This window comes from Patagioenas fasciata, chromosome 4 (genome assembly GCF_037038585.1).
Source record: "Patagioenas fasciata isolate bPatFas1 chromosome 4, bPatFas1.hap1, whole genome shotgun sequence".
Taxonomy (NCBI): Eukaryota; Metazoa; Chordata; class Aves; order Columbiformes; family Columbidae; genus Patagioenas; species Patagioenas fasciata.
Window position 1 is genome coordinate 12,308,415 of NC_092523.1, and position 19,185 is coordinate 12,327,599.

Here is a 19,185-nt window from a genome sequence, read left to right on the forward strand (position 1 = left end):
GTTTACAAGACCAGTGAGGGAAGGAACCGTCTGTTGGTACCTTTGAGCAGACAACTTCCAAGGAGGATTTCCCTGGGGGTTTTTTTGGGCAAGGTATCTTGCAGATGTGGAAAACTTAATAGAGAGAAGGGCACTGTGGTTAGTTACGAAAGTCTTAGAAAATAAACCACATATGATATGTTCACGGGCTAGGAAAGCCCCCACATGCCCTCTCTTTTAAGGAGGCCGGTGACATGCTCTGGTACCTTTGAGCTTTGGCATGTTTTGTGCATGCCATCTACCTGGCTTTGTGCCATAGGAGGTAAATCATCCTATTCATCTCTTCTAGTTTTAACTTACATTCTTCTTGTCTATTTGCCTAATGCAGATGATTCAAAGTGATCAGTCCCTGCTTCTACTTTACTTGATGCTTGGTCCAGCTGTTTGAGATGGGCTTCTGTGTTCAGCTGGAAGCACAGCTGGATTTTTGTTAGGTAAATCATTGAGTCAAAAAAACCCATATTCTCCTTCCCTCTGGCTACTGCTCCTAATGTACTAGATGCAGGAATGCTCAGCAGTTGTGATGCTTCTTCAGAGCAGTGAATCATTGATGGCTTCCATCTCCAGGATTATTAATGGTGCAAAGTTTGCCGTATTACTAAGACATCTCATGAGAGTCCCCTTGGGTCATCAGCTGAGTCCCAGTCTTGGTCCTCATAAAGACCATGGCCAAACATACTTGAAGGCAATATCCTGCGCAGGGCAGGCAACTGTGCATAAGAATGAAAGATTTTGGCATAGTTGTATGGCAGTGTAGTTGTGTGATTGTATCTGTGGAGCAAGTAACTGTTTTTGTGGGGAGTTAGTTTGGAGCAGATTACTAGTGGTCATAACAAGTTTGTGGGTGTCTGTAAATCAAGATGGTATGTCGTCCTAAAAACATGTGGGAGATCGATAACAAGTTCTTGTCTCAGTTCTGGAACAGTTGAAATTCTTTGGCGTGTGCCTTTCCAGGTCAATCAGTAGTGCTAAGTTCTAGATCTGATTTTATAATATTTTGTTAAAATGAAAACATGATTTAATGGTTTCTTTCACATTAGTGGCAGAAAACTAGGACAGCATTTGAATTATATCACTCCATTTTTGAGACAGGTTCTGATAATTAGTCATTAATGTTTATTATCTGTATAGAAGTTTATCACATTAACTATTTTTTATTCAAATGTGTGTTCTATCAAATAAAATTTTGGCTTGGACCAGATGACCTCTAGAGGTCCTTTCCAACCTCAACTGTTCTGTGATGTTCATTAAACTCTTATTATTCCATATCTTAGAAGGCTCTGGAACTTTAAAGAGTAGAAAAATCCATTGCGAATACACTTACGACCTAAAAAGAACATTTATATATATATGTAACACATAACACAGGAGCTTCCTGCTGCTGGATTCCTGCAAGATGGGACAGAGCTGCTGCTCACTGGAGCAGTACAACTTCATCACATCCTGTTTATTATACTAGAGACAGTGTTGTCTTTCTTCTTCTGATCAGATTATTGAGTAAAATTCATGGTAGAAAATCCTCTCTTGAACTGGTGGAGACCTGGGACTCCTGGATCTGTGCTAAAATGTCCTTGGGCCTGTTTGTGTCAGAGCAAGACGATTTTAAAGGCTTTTTCTATAAAATAGTTTCCCTTAGTTTAACTTCAGGTAAATAAGAAATTAGCAGGTATTTGGAATATAAAGTCATTAGTTAAGGGAAAAAGAAAAAAAGGTGAAAAGCAGAATTCATTATCAGATATTCAAAGAGATAACAATATTTAAACTCCATGTGTCTTCATGTTTTTTAAAGTATTGCCTATGATCTGCAATGGATGGCAGTGTAGAACACTTATTTATCTTGTTTCATATTTATTTTAGTTACATTATTTAGATACAAAGGGCAACATTGCTTTTGTTCTCTTTTAAAGTCATACAGATTTTCTTTTAAATGCAACACAAATTTAGTATAAGCCGCTTTTGGGTGTTTTAGGGAGCAGAATCATGTTTATCCTTAGCAAGAAGTATCTGTGCAGCTCTTGTAGTGAAGACGACTTCGCAGTGGGTATGAATTTGATAAGGGTTGTGGAGGAATGACATGCAGAGTTTTAATGAAATGTTAATGAAATAATCTGGTCAGATGGACTTCACCATGAGGCAGAAGGCTTGTGTTATGTTTGTGCCCCACTTAAGCCATGTTTTGATAGCTTGCTTGGGATTTAGTTGGACGTGAGCTTTGGGTGGAGTGAAATATGTTTCTAAATCCTCACCATCCTTTGCTGCATTGGGAAGCGGTTTGTCCATCTGGTCCCCTTAGAGAAAAAACCTCAGTGGTTTCTGTGCCCAAACAAGAAATCTCATAGCAGAAAGCTTTTTGTTTTAAGGACATTGATGAAAAGGAAGGATTTAATTAAGTGTAAGGAGAGCTGCTGCTGAGTAGGACAAACAAGTAATGTAGACGCTTTGGGTTTTATAACTGGGATAGATTTTCTCCTATGAGGGTTTACCGACATTTACTTTCTGAGCATATAGATTAAGAGAAGGACTTTGATATGATCAAAATTGGGAGGACAAGTGCTGTGTTTTTAATGTATAAAAGTCATCACTCTCATGCAGCATTTTAACAACATAAAAGCAGCTGCATTTGCCTGTACTTACTCTCTGTAATGCCCATTTTGTTTTCATTCTGTAGCTGATCCTGTTAGTTATCAACCCTTGCTAATGCTACGTTTCTTAGATTTGCAAGGATTTGGACTTGAGTGCTCAGTGTGGTTTTACATCTTTAGATATGATTTTTTCTAAGTAGCTGTAACATCTGCATTTATAGTTGTCTGTTTGATATGTGCCTTCAATACTTTAACCTCCGAGTGGCTGAAAAATCATGAATGGGAACTAGGCAAGTAGAGAAAAAGAAAACAGAGTAATGATCAGTTCCTTTGTGAAAATAGTATTTAATTTTTGTAAAGACATAAGGCTGTAACCTGTATGTTTTTGTTCCCTCTGTTGTAGACTGCCTTTCCCTGCGGGTGACCGGGTAACTTTTAACGGGAAGGAGTGCATCTGCCAGAAATGTTCCCTGCCCCCTTCCAGCAGCACCAGCTCTTTCCCCGTACAGAACCTAAGAAGTAAGTAGGGGTTTCTGCTCTTTTCTGTTGATGCTTCTTAGTCTGCACAGAACATGGTTTTACACTGATATGTTTAACTGGAGTTTTCACCACTATGCTGCTTAGAAGGTGTCAAAAAATGCAATGTAGTCATATGGCAGTTCACCGAGAAGTCTGATATTAAAAAGAAACACAAATGGTGCCATTATAGGGTTAACAATACACAGAACCTCCCAGAGCATTTGATTAAAACTGGAGTAAATCAAATTATTTGGAGGAAGTCATAATATAGATGTTAATATTTTTGAGGATTTAGTCCAACTCCAGCTAAAATAAAATCCAACATGATATTTAATAATTTGTGAGTGTGCCAGGGTTGCTTCAGAAAAGAACAGTGACAAGGGTGCGTGGCTAAATACTACACAGAATGTGTATGCAACATGACCAGAGGGACATTTGCCTTGACCTCAGTACTCCTGTGTATTGTCAGAAGATAGAAACACTGCAGACACAAAACGTGGTCTTTTTGTAACACTTTTTTTGCGCCCAATCAGAGTGGAATTGTTCCTCTGAACTCTTGTTCCTCTGCTGATTTGTTCATGAGCAGCTGCCATTCTTTAACATTCATCCAGCACCTATATGTAATTAAACATCAACAGCAATTCAATTAAATAGCAAAGACAGAAATATTTTTAATTACTATCATATCGCATCAAGCTGGATTTGGCATGACTGAGGAAGGACCCTACACAAAGGAAAGATCTCACCTTTTAATATAAGGAGTCCAGCTCACTTCAGGGAGCAATTTCTCTTCTTTCTTTTTTTTCTTTTTTTCTTTTTCTTTTTTCTTTGTTTTTCCCCGTGTCTCTCTTTTTTACAGAAGTTTTCACCATCTCCTTTCTCCAGTTTGTCAGCAAAAGCTACCGTGTGAATGCAGTGAGAGGTGGTGTACTAATTCCTCTCTTGCTAATGCTGTTCTCTTTAGGGGAGAGAATGACCCCCGTCTCCTAGGTGCTTTGTCTTGTCACTTATTCCAGAGATGGATCATCCTCAGCCATCTTGCCTGGCTGGATTTGCAGATCCATACTTTAATGGCCTATCATCTGTTTGTCTCCTTGTCAAATGGGAAAAGTGGCTATGACTTTAATGGAAATTATTTGCCTGGCTGAGTACTGACAGAACAACTTAATTTGATTATCTGTGATACAGAATGCTTTAATGTACTTACATTCCCTTTCTCTGTGCACACACACACCCCATGGAGAGTTTATCTTGTGTTGCATTTCCCCAGCTCTCTCAGGTTGCTGCACTGAGCCTCCCTCATGCACGGGTACCTGCAAACCTTGACACACCACTTGCTTTAAAGAGAAACAGCACTGGAAGCATATCTTTGTGACAAAACCTGGCCTTGGAAAATAAAAGTTTAGCTTTTCCCGGAATAAAATCGCAGCCCAATGCAAGTATTTAAACCTCAAATACAGGTCTGCTTCAAAACTCATTAGAAGTGGAGGAAATCTTGCTTGTTACAGGTTTTAATGGATTCAGATAAGAGTCTTGGTTGAAACCTGGACATCTGCCACACTGTGGATTGGACTTCTAAAATAATTTGATTTGGTCTTCAGCTGAGGTTTACCAATTCTTCTTCTCAAACAATGTGGTGATGAGCTGACAGATACCATGACTTGTTAAAGGGCCAACTGAGGTCCTTATGTGGCCTGCAAGTGAATGTGCCATGATGCCAGGTTCCCAGATAAATATCCTTACTTGTATACACGATATCCTTTCTTATCTCTTCCTTACTCCATTTCCCCTGTGTCTTGCAGTGCTATTGCACAGCAGCATCCTCTGATTTCATGGTGACATGCAGCTGACCCAGGAGCTACAGAGCTCATGAGCTTTGGGAAACTGGGTAGCGATAGTGTAATCCCTCCTTGGTGTGGAGAGTAGAGCTTTGGTGGGTCAATGGAAAGCACTGCAGCCACAAATACATGGAGGTGTATTCACGTGTATCTAGCAGAATATGTCAGAACCTGACCAATGACAGTGTACAGAAAATGAACCAAATATCTAAAAAGATAATAAAGAATTTTGGAAACTTTCAGATTAATATGTAAAAGAGCAATGTGTAATAACTGCTGTTTTCCAAGCACTCTCCTTAGGATAGAACCAGTGTTTTTGTCCTCCCACTTTGTTTTTAACCTCCTTCATACATTACCTTTGGAAGAAATTAAGAGTGTCATATATATATATATATATAATTTTTTTTGCCTGAGTCCTTGAATTTTTTTATTATTGCATAAATACCTAGCTACCTGTTTTGTTTAGTTTATAAAATGCTCGCTGTGAAGACCTCTTGTGGCAATGTTGATGTTGAAGGAGTACTCAAGGAATAGTGTCAACATGTAGCAGCAAATTGCTGTGTTCTGCAGAGTTATCGGTTGAAATTAGGTGAGTCACCAAAGGGTGCTGCATCCAAGACAGGAAGACAAGGGCCTTGCATCAGTAGGCACTGTTGGCATAGCAACCACAGTATTTGTTTTTAATTATCTGGAACTCAAAAGAGAAAACAGCAGTTAGGAATAAAAAAGTAGCTCACAAAATGCTGCATTTCTGCCCACCCAAGGTTAAACCAGATGGAAAATGAATGACATCTGAGCACATGATATTGTATTAAGTCTGTGAAATAAACTTTAAACCAGTGTGATTAAATTAGATTACTGGATGAACCCCCAGACCAGGAGAGATCACAAAAACATTTCTGATTGCAGCTAGAGGATAGATAACTCAGTATTTACTGTCCTGTGGGACTAATTCCAGGCACACACCCAAATGTTCTCTTTTATTAGCAAAACTCAAGTGGTCTGATCTGTGGTGCACACAGACTTGTGCTGGGCTTCTTTCCACATATTGGTGCTCTACAGGGTGATATTAGAGACACACATTATTACTCCCTTTATCCATTCCAAATCCACTAAAGGAAAATAAGAACTACCCTTTATTGTTGTGTGCTCAGAAATTAAACATTTACAATAGCACTAACAGAGTGTCTCATTAGGGTCACGTAACCAACTAAATAGAATCTTAAATCAGAAAGTTTTTAAGAGGATTGTCTAAGTCTTCTAATGAGATCGTGCGTTTGGAGTTCTTTCTTAATAACTTGATAAATCTTTTTAATGCTTTTGTGTTTCTTTCTCTTTCATGCAAGACGTCGTTGTGTTTTTTTCTGGCATCTCTAAATGTCTCTTCAAATGTCTTACGGAGTTTGTCTTTTCTAGAGCAAATTTTTGCTATATATATGAAGAATTAAAAAAAAAAAAGTAATATCTGTTTTCATATAAGATGGAAGATAAAATCATATGGAGGATTAGATGGGTTACTGAGATATTGATACTCAAATAAGTTTATTACTGATGTTTATCCTTATTTTCCCACATATTCTGACTATTTCAACATTTTGTAAGAAAATTATACATAGACGGGAATCTAAAGAGTGAAGACTGAATGAGATCTGGACCCTGTAAGATATTAGAGGATTTATTTAGGATATAGAGGATCAGGTTTGATACCATGTCTGTGTAGCAGGCCCTTTGCCAGCGGACTGTCAGCGTGGAAGCTGAGTGGATTTTGCTTTTACTACTGTAATTAAAAGCATTCATCATTAAGAAAAACAAAATAAAACAAAAACAACAACAAACCCAAACAAATGACAAAAAAACCCTCCCAAACAAGCAAAAAAAGCCTTATCCTCAATTACTTTTCTGAGGAGTATAGCTGCCGCACGTATAGCCTGTTTAACCAACATAGCCTAGCTTATGTTATCTAGTTATGACATGGTTTGCATTTTATTTTCTGTTAGTTTTCTTTACAACTTTTTGGAACTTTATATAAGTGAATGTCTATCAATAATAAATATATAGCTAACCATCACTTTCCCATGTTGCAATGTCACTACAGCTCAGGAATTTGTAATGCCTTTCAAGTACTGGTGCATTTTTCCTAGTTACAGAAGTTCACTTTAAAATTTCAGCTTATTTTTTTCCACAGTTGCAAAAAGCATTTTGAACCATGATTAAAGCTTTCAGACCCAGAAACAAAGTCTAATATGAAAGTTCAATTTATTTCAATCTCATGACTTTTAGGTGTTTTTTAATTAATTTTATTGGGCTGATTTGTGATGCTTGAAAACTTATTCAGCACAGCTTTGCATCTTTTAAACACAGTATAAGTGTATTAAAATAAAACCCAAGTCACTAGGAAGACTGAGTCATTAGTTTTTTCTTTGAATGATTCATATCTTCTAGCAATGTTAGGACAATATTGTGGCAGCAGCACTTGGTATCCATCAGTGAGCAGCCAGCAGGGATCTTCAGAGCCTGCGTGAGCTGTTACTGGGACACCGATGGATCCTCGTACTCCAGGAACCAGTATTGTTGCGTGACCACTCTCATGGGGTTTCTGTCTTGCAGATTGTGGTGGCTGTGGTTCAGAAATAAAAAATGGGCAGTCATTGGTTGCCTTGGACAAACACTGGCATTTGGGCTGTTTTAAGTGCAATACGTGCGGCAAGCAACTGAATGCGGAGTACATCAGCAAGTAAGTTGAGTGAAGGAACATTTTTGCTCATTTTCAGCATTCTTAATTAATTCAGTATTGCATATCTTTTAATTTGTGTTTATCAGTATTTGGAGATATATAAAAGATTAGAGATTATTGTCTAAATTATTATATAAATGGTATTAAATGCAGAAAAATTCAAATTAAGAAAAGTAGAATTTGTCCATTTACCTGGAATGAGACTTTCCAGAGCTACAGAAAGGTGATTGGTGGAATATGCTTCAAAGCCTCATAGATACGCCTTTAGTTATCTATGTTTGACTTTGTTCTATGTGATGTTGTATGTACAAGCCGATCTTATTGTTTCCATGTGTTTCACGTAAGCAAAAATGTTCTCAAAAAGTTAATTAAGGAGGTACCTGCTCCAGACCCTTGTGCTATTTGATTTGGACTCAGTGTGATGACAGCGATGAGAGTCAGCCCAAAGCACACACACAGAACGAGTCCCATGTCAACACCCATATCAGCTCAGTGAGATATGGGGCTTCCACTGGCCAAGGCACCTGGGATTAATTTCTGCTTTAGAAAAGTGTGTTGCTACGATGAAATTTTCTTAAACAGCTGCCTTAATCACCAGTACCCAGGGATGATGGAGTTACAGAGCTCATGTCCCACTGACTTTCAACAATTCTTTGGATTTTGATTAATACAAGTATAACATTTAATTTCAGAGCTTGCATTGGAAAGTGGCAGAACAGTGTTTCATGAAAGGGTGTTCTTAAATAAAGTTTTGCATTATTTCAAATCTTGTGCTACTCTGCTGTATTTTGGTACAGTGGGTTTTTTGCTTGTTGTTAAATAATAAAAACGACATAAATTGTAATGATATAATTATTGTTAAATCCTCTTTTTAGAAAGCTAAATGCCAAACAAAATAAGAGAAGAAACATCCTGCCTTCAATTACTTAAATTAATTATTGTGGTAACTCATAGGTTAGTCTCTAAGCAATCGAACTTCTATGCTATAAAATTAATTTTTATGTTTGTCTAGGGAAATGTCCAATAAAATTATTCCTCTGCTAATAAATCTGTCTGACCATGGGCTGTTTTAGCATAACACACTAAACATATTTAACTATGTTTAACTTGCACTTTGAAATAGGAGAAGAGTCTCCAGTTTCTTCTAGAGTAATTAATTTTCATCAGTTTAATGGTCTAAGTGTAGAACTTCATAAAATTGTGATCTAAATGTAAAATTAACAAATAGCTTCGCTTCAGAGCAATAGCCCACATGTTCTGAGCTTTTAGAAAAAAAACTAAGACTCCTGGTTTTATTCTTCATCTTTTTAAATTGTATACTATCTTAGATCACTTGTGGTGGTGCAACAACTGTTCACAGTGTGCATAAATGTCCTGCAAGATGTCTTTTGCTGCTCAGATTGAAGCCTCATAGTCATAACTGACTTCTATGAAGCAGGTTCCTGAGTTGGTTAATCCACGACTGTCTTTAAGCAAGTCCAGTCAAGAATGTCAATAGAATTAACTGTTAATGAAAACTTCGTTTACCATCAAGGTAGTTGAGAAATTACTCTGCAGTATAAGCTAAGTACAATTAGATAATAATTAAAGAGAGAAAGAATAATATGTAGAAACAAGTATTTTTTACAAAGAGTGGGAAACACGTCGAAGTATTGAATGAGTGACACTATCAAAACGAATGGTGTGAGAGTCTCAGAAACTGAGTGTTGGGATCAGGGGATAGGCAACAGCTGAATTCAGTGACAAATCAGGAAAGTGGGATCATGGTAGACTCAGAAGGGCTGTAATAGTGTGTTAACTATTCAGTTCTTTACAAAGTGAATAAATACAGCTATTTGGGAGATGGGAGTCCATAAACACCCTGTGAAGTGTTGAAGCCTTAGCAAATTTAGCTGTATAAACTCTCGGTAAACCTGTAAGCCTATGTAAAACAATCTCTATGTCCTGTTGTTCTTCCCTAGGGATGGCATTCCATATTGCGAAATGGACTATCATGCAAAGTTTGGTATCAGATGTGACAATTGTGAAAAGTATATCACAGGAAGAGTGCTGGAGGTAAGGGAAATCTGTCTTTCAAACTCATCTCAAGAGACTTACTCTTTTGGTTATAGTGAGACGTTCACAAATGACTGTTAATGCAATAGTTTAATGTTACTTTTATAACACACTAGGACCTTTTTCTGTAGTTCTTTTCTGTTCCTTCTGTTAATGATTTGGTAATACACACACTCCCTAAACGGATATTTGTGGTACTGGAGAATGTTCAGGTAGCAAAAGTAGTAAGTGAATGTGTTATCACGCACATTTTAATGCTTACACTAAATTTGGGGTGCAGTTACCCATAGCAGGTTACAGAAAGTGATTAGTTCTAAAATGGTAGAACAGAATTTTCAGTTTCTCTATTGACATTTGGCTTCACAATATTGTGTTTTTCTGTCCTGGTCCTTGCCTTGCAATGTCTATGCAAATATAGTATTATTTGGTAGTATTTTAATGGCAATATGGTTAAACAATAGCATGTGATGTGATGTGATTAAGAACTAGGTCCTTACTGTCTCTGTGGATGACAAAAAGACCAAAAAAAATGGTTAAGAATATAGGTATAGTAACACTACTCAGTTGGATTTGTGGGACCTGGCGGGCACGTGTGGCTGTATCTGTTTAACTGCTTGATGAGAATGTACTGAGCATTAGGACAGTTTGGTTTAATTATAAATTGACTAATAACAAAACTCATTCTTTAAAGCTGTTGTAGGAATTTTACCATGACTGATTCCATCTGTCACTGTAGTTCTAGGTGATTTTTCGATTAGTGCGTGTGTGTCCCCCTCCCCTTCCCCAGTGTTGCTCTGATGCCAGTGCTGTGGCACTGATTCTTTTCTTACTTTGGTACTGGTGCAGCCTGGGAATGACTGTGATTGAAGTCTGTGACCTGATGAAAGATTCTGAAAAAGAGAACAGATGATGAAATGCAATCTGTAAAAGTACAACAGTGTCAGATAGTGTCCCTATCAAATAGGAAAAATGGGATGAAGTTAGTATGAAGCAGGCAATGGATTTGAACAGGTACAATGATATTTAATGTCTGGAAGTTTGTTACAACAATATGGAAACTCTATGGTCTATAACCTTCTTTCCAAAAGATTGTATGAAACAACTTGTATTATGTGCAACAAAACTAATGAAGCCTGAATATAGATGAATGTCCTCTGTCCTAGCATTCATTCAGCTGCCACGATACATCCTGTTCCTCATGACCTCTCCCAAAATGTCTATTCCCATCCTACCTATTACGCCCTGAAATATCTCCAGAGTTTTCTTTACATGTATGCTGCCTGTTTACACAGTCAAGAGTTAACACACAATGTGAGGCTCCTTCTATGGTGAGCAGCCTTTGGACCTCTGTAACAGATGACTTCAAATGGCTGTTGAGTTCCAGTGTTGACCACAGAGAGCGGTCAGATGAGGAGTTAGCAAGCACACCTTGTTTCATTAGGAAGCTACGCTGAAAATCGTGACTTAAGCAAACAGATTTGAAATAATGTAGAGACTGTATCTGTAGCTAATGTGGTTAAGTCATTTGTTGTTCATCTGCAGCAGAAGAATTTGTTCATAAGGCTTCGGATTGGGTCTGGTTCTCCTGTCTGTCTGGTATCAAACTCGGTCTGTGTTTATCACTGGACAGCTTGTTAGTATGTTTTATATCTCCTGGTCAGGAGGACAGAAAAAAATAAGTAGTAGTTATGGCTGCTTTTTTGTTGTAGGATATATTTTTTGTGGAATTGTCTGGAATCCTGAACCAATTTTCAAAACTTCAGTTTTTTGTTGTTTTTTGTTTGTTTGTTTTACCATCTTGAATATAGTCTGAAGATGCACTGAAATAATAGAGCAAGTTACTTTTGAAGTGGGGGAAGACCTTGACAGCGATACTTCTAAGGCAGAGGAGTAGTCACCCAAGGGAGCTGCTGGAAGCTATCACTTAGATCCTATTAAAACAAGATTGGACAAGGCACTGGAAAATCTACGTTAGGGAACAGTGCTGCAATGACAAAGGGAGTGACTATATGACCTAATAGGATTTTTTCCATCTCTGATTTCTGTGATAATGTCAGGAGGACAGCTACTTCCACAGTTAATCTGTGCCCAGATTTTATAATATTGTCTCCCTTTCCAACACTTGTTCACTTTAAGTATTTATTCAGCAGAGGAGGAGGGGAAGGTCAACTAGTGTGAGTTACTGATAACTTGTAAAAATATAGCTGTTTTTGTAGGTTGCCAGCCAAATACAATGATGATTTGGTTACTTAAAGTCTTTCTTCAGTCCATTTCCTGAGGGCCAGAATCATTGCATGTAGTAAATCGGCTTGAACACAGTATAGGTCTGTTTATAATTCCTTTCTTGTTTCTTTCTTCCCCTCCAGTCCACCTTGGCTTGTCCCCAGTCTCCCAGGGAACTTGTACTGGACAAGCTACAAAAGGGCCTGAGCAGCTGGTTTACAGAGACCATAAATTCTTCTGTTGTTTTTAAAGGCAGCAGTTTTACTGTTCTTTTTACAAAAACCCTGTTCAACAGTGCTTTTATGGACAAAGTTTGCTTTGGTCATGAACCGTACAGGACACTGTTTAATGGAACATCAGTACTCGCCTAGAAATTCCTGGTTTCCCCCTGACCATATATATTGATAAACCTACCATCTTAAATGGGGAGAAAGGGGTGGCTGGAGTTTACCTGACAGTTCAGCTTAAAATGCAGTGTGACTGAAAACCTTTAGGGAGGAAAAGGGTTTATTCAGTCCTTATGCTATAGCTGTGTTCCCAACCCAACATTATTTAAAATTAAGCAATAATACAGGAAATAAACACATTTTAAAATAAGAAGCTGTTGATTTTTATCACCAGCCATTTCCCTTTTGTTATGTAGCAATTGATTTCTCTGCATTTGGCACTAAAAAAATATTTGTAATCTCTTGTTTTCTATCATAAGCAGCTATTTATTAATTAAAATCCCAAGTTGTGGCAATGACCATGCTATAAAAATAGATGAAATAAGTGTAATTGCCTTTTGTCTAAAAATGCATTATATTTTACGTAATTCAGACCCCAATACAAACCCCTTTCAATTGAGAAAACACTTTTTGTTTGTTTTATGAGTTTTTTAATCAGTCTTCTAGCTGCGTTTTGCTCAGGGGAGACAGAGGAGGGTCGCCTTCCTCCCGGTCCCTCCCACATGACAAGCCATGCAGGGGTTTGGGAGGCTGTTGAGGTGCGTAGGGGAACCATGTAGCAGCTCCTCCTGGTCCCCTCCTGGGGTACATGCCTGGGTTTCCTTAACATCTGATATTTAGAAACTTTATCTCGATGAATAGAGAGCTGCTGGAAGTCTGTGTATATTTACTAATTCTTTGGATATCAATTGGTTTTAAGTTTTATTGATCTTCTCCCCTTCAACTGAAGAACTTCAAGAGAATTTTGTAGAGAACAGGCTTAGTTCCTCTCAACTTTCGTTTTGCAAAACTGAATGAACCTAATTCTCTTCTGCTTGTAAAGTCAGCTCCACACAGAATCACAGGATGTAAGGGATTGGAAGTGACCTCGAAAGATCATCCAGTCCAATCCCCCTGCCGGAGCAGGAACACCCAGATGAGGTTACACAGGAAGGTGTCCAGGCAGGTCTTGAATGTCTCCAGAGAAGGAGACTCCACAGCCCCCCTGGGCAGCCTGGTCCAGTGTCTGTCACCCTCACTGAGAAGAAGTTTCTTCTCAAATTTAAGTGGAACCTTTTGTGTTCCAGTTTGTACCCATTCTCTTATGCTGATGCTGGTGGACCTTCTCTGCAGCCCGGTGATGTCCATGCTGAGCTGCTTTGTAGCAGGTCTCCATGACCAGCTCTACTGGTAGCTGGTGAACAAGCAGGATCTCCACTGTTACTGGCTGGTATTTGGAATTTCATGCGAATGAAAGTTGACGGTGTTGGAGTTACGCTTTTGGAAGAGTCTCTTGAAGTTTATTTACATGCAACCCAATTGTTTTTGTAAGCACCAAGGGTTATTTTCAGCTCTTTAGTAGACTTCTGTCTACAACCGTCCTGTGATTTACAGCTACATGGCTGTGGCATAAATGTGTGCTAAAAGTGGTTGTAGCATGTACTAAACATAAAGATGGGTCCAGCTGCTTTATCTGACAACCTAACATGGCACATGGTACTCAGTATATGTGGGGGAAGAAATGGTTAACGTTTTTGTTTTACATGTATATGTAGATGTCTAGAAAAGCATAATCAATATATTTTTTTTTAAATCCATTCATCGTAAACATGTTACATTAAAAAAAAAGGAACAAATACAGGAGACACTAGACAGAAATGAGACTAGAAATGTCAATTCTTTATATGTCAGTTAAATGCCACTCATACCTCAGTGACTTATTATTTAAAACGTTAATCACATTTTTGGTAGTTTGTTTTTTGCTTTGCCCTAGGGTTGAGCTGCTTTCGTTTGCAGCCACATCTACTTTGTAAATCAATTGGCTTTCCCTTTGCAAAAGTCTCTGTATAGCAGAGAGACGAGACTAATTCTTTACAGCAGGGTGTACAAATTTCTGCCTGCAGTGTGGAAGAATGGTTCATTCTGAAATGTCTGTTACCCTGCTGTTTCGCTAACAACAAAACCTAGTGATGTGTGAAAGGTACTTGAGCAGCTTATAATATAGAGATTAATACTGAAACATGCAATAAAAGGGGCTGTGTATATATGAACGAAGGGTTTCCTGTAGCATGAGAAGCCTTGCGAAGGCTGTCAGAGCAGTTAAAGGATCCAAGTGTCAGTACTAGTCTTCAGTTAGAAACTGCTCTCTACGCCAGTTTTCTCCCATCACGAGAGAAGAAGGAAAACTGTTGGAAAAGATACGTCTAAATAAATCAGCATTAGCTGTTGCAAAAGGAAAACGTCTAAGGTAGGAAACATTTAACTAGCACTTTCAATGCATAGTGTTTGCTGAGATTCAAGGCATTTTGCAGCTTGAGAATGGTCTCTGTTTTGGTGCCACTTGCATTTGTCTGGGGCTGCTGGTTTGCAGAGGTAGGTTGATCATCAGCGCATAATATCTGAACTTGGCTGGGTAAACGTTAATTAATGGTTGACTTAGACTTTCTGCTTTGAAACAGGTATCATTAATAATTCTATCAACAAGCATATCAATAGCAATGCAAATGTTTTTGACCTTAGCTTTTAGCCTTTACTGTAGCCAAGTTGTATTGTTTTCACCTTATCTTTCTCCTGCTCCCATCCCTTCCCTTTTTCAACCATCTCTTCTCTCCAGAAAGATATAGAGCTACACTTATCCAGATTAATTTTCGGAACTGTTAAAAATTCACGATTTTTGGCATGTCAGGAAAAAACAGTACATATTAAAATGAACTGTTGCATAGGTTTTTACCCTGTAAATCAGTTTTTAGGTTAATTGGGGAAGAGCACTGAGTAACACTTGGTAATAGCTAAAGCCTGTTACATTTTTACTGAAGTAAGGGATTCTGCAAAGTATTTCTGAATAACACGAAAGAGAAGTTCAGAATTGGAAGGAAACTATTTGATAGAGGAGAAAGCATGACTATTGCAGGTTTTGTGGGTTTTTATTCACTTGCTTGTTTGCTTTTCTGTTGAGAATTTCTCTCATGTGTATGGAAAACGTCCCTAGAGTGTTGCTGTACATTGGTGCCTGTGTGGGATTGTTCCTGGTAGAGTTAGTGCATAGTCTGACTCTTTGAGCCTGACAGAGAGGTGAATAGTGTCCACTGTCTTTCCCATTATGCAAAAATGTAGTACCAGTTAACTCTCTGAAACTAACTTAATTGATTATTAAAGCATCAAAGCAGTGATTCCCGTAGTCACCTTGATAACTTCAGAGCCTTAGCCACAGACAGCACACAGCATGCAGCTACAAAACCTTTCTAAGTGATGTGTTGCTGTGGTGATGCCTTATCTAGTACTCTGTGCCAGCATTTGAGTATTTCGATAACGTGAAGTGTTTCACTTTTGGATGTCTTCAGTTCCTCATCCTATTACTTTGCATAATTTCATTCATTTCTGGTGGTGTCCTGGCTCATGGCTGGGCCATGCTGTGGTCAGCCCCACCACTGCTCTGCAGTGCCCTGTACCCACCTGTGATCCAGCCGCCAGCACAAACAGCTCCCTCCAGCTCTCTCCCGTAACCATGGCAGTGGTGCAGAAGTAAGTGCACTTAGTGACAAGTGACTTTGTTGATAAAGTATCTCCAGGATGCTCTGGCCCATGTGACAATGGTTCAGTGTGTCTGCTAATAGCAGGAAAGCAGCCTATGTGACTCATTTCTTTTATCTTTAAGATTTTTCATCCTGCCAGCTTTCAGCATTTTTGTGCTTCAGATTTCTTTTTTCCCCCCAAAGTAGGAACTTCTGAGTGGTACCTTGAGCTGGAAATGTGTGGATGAGACTGAAAGTAGCAACTTCGTGCTTCCTGGAGGGACTATTAATGTCAGCTCTGCACATGAGAGTGGCATTTCCAGTTCCAGCTAAATGTAGGGATCCAAAATATTGGCCCTCGGTCAGACACAGAATGAGAGACAACTTCTGTTCTCAGATGTTTGCAGCCTGGATCACCATGACTAACGTGAAAAGAACTGTGCTGGCTTCATCTGATAAATCGTGCTGCCTCTTCAGGGCTGTTCGGTGTCGGTTGCAGCTTCATTCTTCCCATCTGAAATGAGTGGGCTAAATCTACAGCTGCGAAGTCGAAAAGGAGAAAGATGACTTGCAGGCGTATTTGCCTTCCTTTGCTCCCTCTCCCCTGTCAAGGGATGTCAGAAGCGAGAGCCAGCTGCAGCTTGTCTTGGCCCTGAAGTGGGATTTAAGGAGTGGGAAAGTGGAAAAGAAATGAAGGAGGTTGTTGAGCAAACGGAAAACAGAAGCCTCTTCCAGTCTCAGTGGGTGGCAAGAAAAATTTGCAAAGCTGAGAAGAAAAGACAAAAGGGGCAGATCGCTAATTGCATAACAAAAGCAACTGTGTGCAAAATCAGTGATTTTAGGCATGACAGACCAGTTTGATTTACAAGACCTTGTACCAAATTCTGTAGAAAAAATGGACTGTTGGCCTTTTCCAGCTTTTCTCTGGCTGCAGAATTTGCTCCTGAGTCAGAGCTTCTTTGCAGATGTCGCAGGATGAGATTACAGTTATAATAGTGCTTATTTTTCTTAATGATTTTTTTTTTTTTTTTAATATCAGAAACTTTTCCTTCTGTGAGTCCAGTATATAAATGTCCCTGTTGGTACATTCGATCTATGCTTTATACCTGGAAGAATAAAGAGTGTGTGGGAGGCAGTAAAAATGACTCAAATGTGGGTGGGAAGTCTCAAGGCTCTGCAAAGTACAGCAGGATGAGCCAGAAACAAGACAATATGGAATAACTGTACATATGAGACAGCTAAAGCTGTAAGTAATGCTGCAGGTGCAGGTATTAAACATGTCACATGACTGTTCCTTGGCATCTGAAGGGATGATAAATGAATCCAATAAGAAGAAGATGAGGAGGATTGATTCAAAGCATTACACTACATTTACGCTGGTGTAAACCCCATTGAAAATGGTTCATTTGCCCAGTCACACTGCTGAAGTGACTCAGTGGTGAGTCAGGTCCACTGTGACTAAGAGAATTAGTGAGAGTTTTCCTGCACATAATTCTCTTTGTCTCCTGGCTCCCACACTTTTCTCTCCTCAGCACTGTTGTATAACATAAGCAATAGGTATTTTAACAAATACCTCTGCCTTGGTAACATTGCCTGTGCCTTCATACCCAATAGGTGACGTAACAGCTGTTTATTAACTTAACCATTATTGTATACAACTATTACTATCCAATTATTTGAGTTCTTCTGTAGCATATGCAAAACTCGGGCTTTGCCGTAAACATGAATTGAGATTTTATGTGGCTACACTTAAAGGTGGTAACTGAGCACAGTGTTCTACTCCAAGTAGTAAGGGTTATCTGATTTTTCTGAATATCATCACCCTAATTTGAGAATACCCCATAGAATCCAGTTTATGGTGTCAGTATAGTCCACATAACCTGCCACTGTGTGGATGCAGTTGCAGTTAGGAGCATGTAGCCATTGAACAACACTTGATGGTGCGATGCTGTGCCCCTTCTCTGGGGTATTCTTGAGATAAAGACAGAATGGCAAACACTGGGGCCTTAGGCTTTACACAACCTTTAGGATTAAACCCATATTTAAGCTCTGGCCAAGAACAGGAGGGTTATATTAACAGATGGGGAATAAGAAAGGACAATCCTGATTTCAGTGTAGTAGGTGGAATAACTTGATAGGAAGGGTTTTTTTGAGCCAGTTCTGTGCTGTTAGTGCAGAGAGTTATTAAATAATTACTAATTTAGTTCTGGGAACAGAAATTAAATCCGTAGCTGAGCCAAAGTCAGGGAACTGCATTTAGTTACATAAATGGTGAATTTGCCTCCATAAAACAATGCAGTGATTGGTTGGGGCATTTAATGTTGAAATGCTTGAACTTGTTTGAAACCAGATAGCACCAGTCGAGTCATATGTCTTTCATAGGAGCTTTAGCCCTTCATTTCAGGGTGAGAAGCTGCATGATGGAAAAGCTTATTGATTGTCAGTGGTTTTGTGCTTTATTCTGTTACGCTTTGCTTGAACAAGGTGATTGTCTGGTGATGACCCAACTCTTCAGCAAATTCATTCCATGTGAAAAGCTTTTAACTGAGAATGCTTTAGAGCAGTCTTCTGTGGGATTTGTTTCTGGGTCATGCAACTGTGCTGTGACTTGGCATACCAGCAGGCTCACTGTTTTGAAGGCTGACTGCCATTATCTTTGTTCAGGGTAGGATACATTTAGGACTTCAGTTGGAGATTTTAGAGTATGAACATGGCAGCATTTGGACCTACCTCAATAGACAACATTCAGTGGTAATAATGTGCCATTACATCAACCGATATTGTATTATACCCTTACAATGGAAAATATTCTTTGATATGATTGAATCATTGCAGCAGTCTGACCTTTCCTCACTTCCACACTCTTTAGTCCCAGCAGTAAAAGGTATCACTTACCAATGTGCGTTTTTTGATAACAAGAGAGGCTTTTTTTTTTTTTTTAATTTGTATTTTTTACAGGAAAGTTTACTGAAAAGTTTTCATTTGTAGGAAAGGAAGCAAATAGTTATGAGTTAATTTAAGACATTGTATGATTTTGTCTAGTTTCTTTCTTCCCTTTACTAGCTACTTTACTAAGTAAGTAATTCAGTGAGATAGGATGTACTTAGGCTTCACTGGTGAGAGAATAATAAGAAATCTTGAGTCTTCTTTCCAGCCCTCATCTCATGCTTTGAGCTTTAGGCTGCTCTGATCCAGTCCCTCCTGTGTCAATCCATAAGCAGTTGTCACTCATCAACCGCAGTAAAAAATTACATTGAT

At 38.7% G+C, this 19,185-nt stretch overlaps 1 protein-coding gene across 12 annotated transcripts in view; it reads left to right on the forward strand.

Moving 5' to 3' along the window:
- The window catches only part of ABLIM2 (actin binding LIM protein family member 2), a 140,668-nt gene that overhangs the window by 61,695 nt on the left and 59,788 nt on the right, over positions 1-19,185 (forward strand). For 11 of the 12 annotated variants that reach the window (XM_065836835.2, XM_071808539.1, XM_065836834.2 and 8 more), the window contains exons 4-6: positions 3,025-3,140; positions 7,586-7,712; positions 9,674-9,767. In XM_065836835.2, coding sequence (XP_065692907.1) covers positions 3,025-3,140; positions 7,586-7,712; positions 9,674-9,767 — 337 coding nt within the window. Of the gene's footprint in view, positions 1-3,024; positions 3,141-7,585; positions 7,713-9,673; positions 9,768-14,283; positions 14,664-19,185 lie in introns of those variants that run through there. The other variant, XM_071808545.1, reaches the window with a different exon arrangement.